General features: G+C 44.5%; 1 protein-coding gene across 2 annotated transcripts in view; it reads left to right on the forward strand.

The window, feature by feature from the left end:
- Nucleotides 1–7,731, forward strand: part of MRPL48 (mitochondrial ribosomal protein L48) — a 79,242-nt gene that overhangs the window by 29,924 nt on the left and 41,587 nt on the right. For both annotated transcript variants that reach the window (XM_017532960.2, XM_037740119.1), the window contains exon 4: nucleotides 957–1,045. In XM_017532960.2, the coding sequence (XP_017388449.1) occupies nucleotides 957–1,045 (89 nt within the window). The remainder of the gene's footprint in view (nucleotides 1–956; nucleotides 1,046–7,731) is intronic.

Genomic DNA, 7,731 nt, shown 5'->3' on the forward strand with positions numbered 1-7,731 from the left:
TCCCGACCTCATGATCCACCCGCCTTGGCCTCCCAAAGTACTGGGATTACAGGCGTGAGCCACCATGTCTGGCTGTTTGTTTTTTTGAGATGGAGTCTCACTCTGTCACCTAGGCTAGAGTGCAGTGATGCAATCTCAGCTCACTGCAACCTCTGCCTCCTGGGTTCAAGTGGTTCTCCTGCCTCAGCCTCCCGAGTAGCTGGGATTACAGGCACCCGCCATAGTGCTCAGCTAATTTTTTTTTTTTTTTTAAGTAGAGACAGGGTTTCACCGTCTTGGCCGGGCTGGTCTCGAACTCCTGACCTCATGATCCACCCGCCTTGGCCTCCCAAAGTGCTGGGATTACAGGCATGAGCCACCACGCCCGGCCTATTTTTTTTTTTGTTGTTGTTGAATAGATGTTTTAACATTTTATATAGCTAAGTTTATTAATAGTTGATTTCTAGATTGTGTTTCATGCTTAGAAAGATCTCTACTCCAAGATTATTTTTAAAAATCCTTAATGTTACCTTGTTATATATGGATTTCATATATATAATACCAGCAAAGTATATATTAATATATATATTTTATATATATATATATATATTTATTTATTTATTTATTTGCGGTCCAGGCTACGCGTGGAGCCTCACACCTATAATCCTGGCATCCTGGGATGCTGAGGTGGAAGGAGTTCCAGACCAGCACGGGCAACATAGAAATACCCCAGGTCCACAAAAAATAAAAAATATTAGCTGGGCATGATGGCACATGCCTGTAATCCCAGCTACTCGGGGTCGGGGGTGGGGCGTGAGCTGAGGCAGAAGATTGTCTTGTACCCAGGAGTTTGAGGCTGCAATGAGCTATGAGATGGCATTACATCCCAGTTGGGGTGACAGCAAGACCCTGTATCTTAAAAACAACAATAATAATGACAGCAAATAAACAAGTTTGTTTTATTTTCTCTCTTTTAGGTGGCATTCTGCTAAGTAGTAGTCGGCCCTACAAGACAAAACCCACCCATGGCATTGGAAAGTACAAGCACCTAATTAAAGCAGAAGAGGTAAGAGGCAAGGAGAGTCTTTTGGAAAAGGGTAATGTGCAGCTTTTGCAAAAACCTGAAGATCAGATATGTATAGTTTGGATAATATTGGAGCTAGAAATGATAGAGTTGCCCTTCAATCCTTGCCAGTGATTAGCTTAGAATTTCCAGACAGAGATGTTTCTACAAACTTCCAATCTTATCCCTAGGCCAGGTTATCATAGTAAAAAGCAAATGGTGGCCGGGCGCGGTGGCTCAAGCCTGTAATCCCAGCACTTTGGGAGGCCGAGGCGGGTGGATCATGAGGTCAAGAGATCGAGACCATCCTGGTCAACATGGTGAAACCCTGTCTCTACTAAAAATACAAAAAATTAGCTGGGCATGGTGGTGCATGCCTGTAATCCCAGCTACTCAGGAGGCTGAGGCAGGAGAATTGCCTGAACCCGGGAGGCGGAGGTTGCGGTGAGCCGAGATCGCGCCATGGCACTCCAGCCTGGGTAACATGAGTGAAACTCTGTCTCAAAAAAAAAAAAAAAAAAGCAAATGGTTTGAAAAAAAATTTTTTTTTGAGACAGTCTTGCTGTCATCCACGTTGTAGTGCAGTGGCATGATCACGACTCACTACAGCTTTGACTTCCTGGCCTCAGGCGATCCTCCCATCTCAGCGTCCCAAGTAGCTGGTACTACAGGTTCTCGCCACCATGCCCATCTAATTAAAAAAATTTCCTATAGAGACAGGGTCTTGCTGTATCGCCCAGGCTTGTCTCAAGCTCCTTGCCTCAAGTGATCCTCTTGCTTCAGCCTCTGGAAGCATTGGGATTACAGACATGAGCCACCGTGCCTGGCCTGATTTTATTGTTTGTAATACTTAAAAAAAAAAATCTTCCTAATAGTATACTTACTTCACTATGGACCTCATAGTAGAAATGCTAATTCAGTTTAGTTGAGTGAATGATTTGTGGCAAGTAGAGCTAGACTGACATTTTCAGCCAAAATACTGATTCTGTTTTTTTTTGTTTTTGAGACGGAGTTTTGCTCTTGTTGCCCAGGCTGGAGTGCAATGGCTTACTGCAACCTCCACCTCCCGGGTTTAAGCAATTCTTCTGCTTCAGCCTTCCAAGTAGCTGGGATTACAGGCATGTGCCACCATGCCTGGCTAATTTTGTATTTTTGGTAGAGACAGGGTTTCTCCATATTGGTCAGACTGGTCTCGAACTCCCGACCTCAGGTGATCCACCCGCCTCAGCCTCCCAAAGTGCTGGGATTACAGGCGTGAGCCACCATGTCTGGCTGTTTGTTTTTTTGAGATGGAGTCTCACTCTGTCACCTAGGCTAGAGTGCAGTGGCGTGATCTCAGCTCACTGCAACCTTTCCCTCCCAGGTTCAAGTGATTCTTGTGCCTCAGCCTGCCAAGTGGCAGGGATTATAGGTGTGTGCTGCCATACCTGGCTAATTTTTGTATTTTTAGTAGGGGGGGGGTTTACCATGTTGACCAGGCCAGGTCTTGAACTCCTGACCTCAAGTGATCTGCCTGCCTTGACCTCCCAAAGTGCTGCTGGGATAACTCATTCTTTTTTTTTTTTTTTTGAGACAGAGTTTTGCTCTTGTTGCCCAGGCTGGAACGCAATGGCACAATCTCCGCTCACTGCAACCTCTGCCTCCTGGGTTCAAGTGATTCTCCTGCCTCAGCCTCCCAAGTAGCTGGGATTAGAGGCATGCGCCACCATGACCAGCTAATTTTGTATTTTTAGTAGAGAAGGGGTTTCTCCATGTTGGTCAGGCTGTTCTCCAACTCCCAACCTCACGTGATCCACCTGCCTCCCTCTGCCAAAGTGCTGGGATTACAGGTGTGAGCCACCATGCCCAACCGGCTGATTCTTATTGTATTTTCAAATCTAAAATAGGCCAGGTGTGGTGGCTCACACCTTTAATCCCAGCACTTTGAGAAGCCACGTCAGGCAAATCCCTTGAGGTCAAGAGTTCAAGACCAGCCTGACCAAAATAGCCGAAACCCCATCTCTACTAAAAATATAAAAATTGCTGGATGCGGTGGCTCATGCCTATAATCCCAGCACTTTGGGAGACCGAGGTGGGCAGATCATGAGGTCAAGAGATTGAGACCATCCTGGCCAACATGGTGAAACCCTGTCTTTACTAAAAATACAAAAATTAGCTGGGCGTGGTGGTGTGCACCTGTAGTCCCAGCTACTTAGGAGGCTGAGGCAGGAGAATTGCTTGAACCCGGGTGGTGGAGGTTGCAGTGAGCCAAGATCGGGCCCCCGCACTCCAGCCTGGCGCCTGGCAACGAAGCAAGACTGTCTCAAAAAAAAAAAAATATATATATATATATATACATATATAAATTAGCTGGGCGTGGCGGCACATGTCTGTAATCCCAACTACTCAGAAGGCTGAGGCATGAGACTCACTCAAGCCCAGGAGGCAGAGGTTGTACTGGGCCAAGATCATGCCACTGCTCTCCAGCCTGGGCAACTGAGCGAGACTCTGTCTCAAAAATAAATAAATAAATAAACAAACAAATAAATATAAAATATATTATGTGCTCCTTGAATCCTTTAACCCAGATAACTGGGTATTAGTTCTAAGCATTATGAAATTATTTAGCCCATTTCTTTGGTTCCAGTTAGATTTCTATGTGTGTGCAGAGGATTTTCTTATGGGGTAGATACAACTTGAGCCCAGAACCAGAAGACTAGCTTGGGCAACATAGGGAGACCCTGTCTCTACAAAAATTTCTAAAATTTAGCCGGGCTTGGTGGCATGTGCCTGTAGTCCCAGCCACTTGAGAAGCTGAGGCAAGGTAGAAGACCTGGCTTTCAATCTCAAGTCTATCACTTCCTGTAAACGGTACAGTGGGGGAGATTTTGGGGAGACTTCAATATCTCTTGGTTCTTTAGCTTATTTTGATGCTCCCATGCAACCACACATATTTCCTATTTGCCTCTCTCTTCTTGGCAAGGTCCAATTCCATTGAATTTGGGCTTTAGAAACCACTAACCTTGCCATGTTCTCCTGAGCATCGTCCTTGCAGTAGGAATTTCAGGAGAAGAACATTACCACATATCAAGCCTGTATCAGGCAGGCTCCCAGTAGGAAACAAATGCCCTACTAAAATTGTTCCTTTGTAGTGGGAAGACTGCTGAATTAGGAACAAGGAAAGTTGTGTTCTAGGCTTGGTTCTGCCACTTTTCAGCCTTCTGACTTTGGGTAAGTCAACCTTCCTCGTCTAGGCATGGTGGGTCCTGAAATTATATGCAAAATGTTTCCTGTAGGTGAATTTTTCTGAAGAGAGTTCATAGTTTTTATCAGACACAAAGGTTGAGGAATTCTGGATTAGAATATCTCTAAGACTAGAATTTCAACTTGTATGTCATGTAACTTCACAATGCTGTGCAATATTTATTGAATATCTATTATGTGCTAGGAACTCTTGATGCCTTGTCTTTTCAAGAGTGAGTTGCAAAATAATTTTTTTTTTTAAATTAAATAGTCTTTCTGCCACACAGGCTGGAGTGCAGTGTTGTGATCTCAGCTCGCTACAACCTCCGCCTCCTGGGCTCAAGAGATCCTCCCATTTTCAGCCTACCGAGTAGCTAGGACTGCAGGGACGTACCACCACACCTGACTAATTTTTGTATTTTTTTGTAGAGATGGTGTTTTTCCATGTTGCCCAGGCTGGTCTGGAACTCCTAAGCTCAAGCAATACACCTGCTTCAGCCTCCCAAAGTACTAGGATTACAGGCATGAGCCACCATGCCTGGCCAGTAAAATAATTTTACAAAATTCATGAATAAGACATGGTTCATCCTCAGAGGGAACTGGTAAACCAACAAAGATAAGACACAGATAGTATACTTCCAGGCAGAAAGTGATGAGTGCTAAAAGGAAGATACAAAGCACTATTAAAATTCAGAAGAAGGAGTGATTTACACCCTTTTTGAGTTGTGACACCTTAGAGTAAATTGTTGAAGTTGTTTTATTTTTGAGATATCCCCCTTCTTTTTTTAAAAAAATAATAAGCATCCTTTTATTTGCTGACACCATTACAAAAACTGATTACGTTTGTAACGAAGAAGTCTTTTCTTGAGTTGAAGTCAGAGGCAATTCTTTCCAAAATGTTAAGTAAAACAGTGTATAACATCAGTGAGACATCCCCCTTCTAAAAGTCCCACATGAAATAGAGGGAAATAGAATTAGTTTTATTTGAGAGGGACTTTTTTTTTATTTGAGAGAGTACTCTTTAAAAAAAAATGTCTTTGCCGGGCGCGGTGGCTCACGCCTTTAATCCCAGCACTTTGGGAGGCTGAGACAGGTGGATCATGAGGTCAGGAGATCGAGACCATCCTGCCCAACATGGTGAAACCCTGTCTTTACTAAAAAAATACAAAAATTAGCTGGGTGTCTTGGTGTGTGCCTGTAATCCCAGCTACTCAGGAGGCTGAGGCAAGAGAATTGCTTGAATCTGGGAGGTGGAGATTGCAGTAAGCCGAGATCACATCGCTGCACTCCAGCCCGGCGACAAGGTGAGACTCCGCCTCAAAAAAAAATTTCTTAGAATCTTCTCTCTCAGATAATTGTCTGCATATGCTATGCTCTGACCCACTCTATTAACGTGGTATAAAAGGAAACTTAATGCCATCTGTCCCCCTGTTCCTCACCAGCCTCTTCTCCACTCCCCTGGATACCATGCTTTAACTGTTTTGGGCCTCTTGTTTTTCATCCAAGTCATTATACTTTTTCAAGACTTCCACAAGCTATTCTGCCTACTTGGAAGACCTCCCCTTCTTCACCTGGCTAATTCCTCTTCAACCTAAATCTCAGTGAGAAAGCAGGGTGAGGAGGGAACACAAACAAATTTCTCCTCTTTTTTTTTTTTTGAGATGGAGTTTCACTCTTGTTGCCCAGGCTGGAGTACAGTGGCATGATCTTGGCACACTGCAACCTCCACCTCCTGGTTTTAAGCAATTCTCCTGCCTCTGCCTCCCGAGTAGCTGGGATTGCAAGCATGCGCCACCACGCCCAGCTAATTTTGTATTTTTAGTAGAGATGGGGTTTCTCCATGTTGGTCAGACTGGTTTCGAACTCCAACCTCAGGTGATCTGCCCGCCTCAGCCTCCCAAAGTACTGGGATTATAGGCGTGAGCCACCAAGCCCAGCCACAAATTTCTCCTTCTAAGAAACCTTCCTGGATTCCCGGCACTGAGTTACTTTTCTTTCTTTCTTTTCTCTTTTCTTTTCTTTTCTTTTCTTTTTTTTTTTTTAAATTTGAGACGTGGTCTCACTGTGTTGCCCAGGCTAGAATGCAGTGCTGTAATCATGGGTCACTACTCCTTGAAATCCTAGGCTCAAGCAGTCCTTTTGCCTCAGCATCTTAAGTAGCTGGGACTACATGTACATGCCACCAACCCTGGATAATTTTTAGAAATTTTTGTAGAGACGGGGTCTCCCTATGTTGCTCATGCCAGTCTTCTGGTCCTGGGCTCAAGTGACCTTCCCACCTTGGCCTCCCAAAGTGCTGGGATTACCAGTGGGAACCACCATGCCAGCCCTGAGTTGCTTTTCTTACCATGAGCTGCCAGAGTTCCTTGTGCTTCCTCTGTCCTAGGACTTACTGATCTGTTTTTTGTTTTGTTTTGTTTTTTTTGAGATAGGTTCTCGCTCTGTCGCCCAAGCTGGAATGCTGTGGTGCAATCTCAGCTAACTGCAACCTCTGCCTCCCGGGCTCAAATAATTCTCCCTCCTAAGCCTCCTGAGTAGCTAGGACTACAGGAGTATGCCACTGTAACCGGCTCACTATATTTTTGTAGAGATGGGGTCTTGCCATGTTGCACAGGCTGGTCTTAAGTGATCCACCTGCATCAGTCTCCCAAAGTACTAGAATTACAGGTGTGAGCCACTGAACCTGGCCTTAACTGTCTGTTTTTATGACTGTGTTCCCTTCTAGATTATGAGGTCCCTAAGGGTAGAAGTCTCATTTTTCTTCCTATCCTCAGTATCCAGCACAGGGCTTGGCATCAAGGAGAGGACAGTAAATATTGATTGAACTGAACTGAAATGTGGTTGCTGGAGCTGTCCTGTGTTTTTATAAATCAGATTTCTCAAATAAACCCACTATCTGCAAACACCTGGCTCAGATGACCTTGGTTGCTTGAATAGATTGGATGCTCCCTTTGTTTAGGGCTGTAGGCTTTTCTCTGATGTTATTCAGTGTCTCGGGGTAGCTAGTACAGTACTGGGGGAAGTTGCTCCAGCCTCCTGGCTTCCTGCATGGGACAGCACAGTGAAAGCTTTCTTCTGCCGCCTTACAGAGGCTCTGTCCTGAGTTCTGTATCTTATCCCTCTGGGGAACTGGACTAGTTATACTAGAAGGAATCTTGTGTGGCCTCCTTTCTTTCCCTAAGCCTAGAAAAAATAACACATTGCCAGGTTCCCATTTTTTCCTCTCAGGGTCTTGGTCTGGCCCCTCTATACTAGTGAGCCCAACATCCCTAAGACAAGAGTAAATTCTCATGTTCATGCTCAAAGTACCCAACCCTTGTCCCGTTTCTGCTGGTATAATCCCTTCATTCCTCCTTCAAAAGGTCCCACAGTCAGTCTTATAACTTTGAAGGAAAGGGGGTATCTACTTCATCTTAGCTTTCCTTGTTAATACTATTTTTATTTCTTTTTTTTTTTTTTTTTTTTTT

This window comes from Cebus imitator, unplaced genomic scaffold (genome assembly GCF_001604975.1).
Source record: "Cebus imitator isolate Cc_AM_T3 unplaced genomic scaffold, Cebus_imitator-1.0 Scaffold79, whole genome shotgun sequence".
Lineage (NCBI taxonomy): Eukaryota > Metazoa > Chordata > Mammalia > Primates > Cebidae > Cebus > Cebus imitator.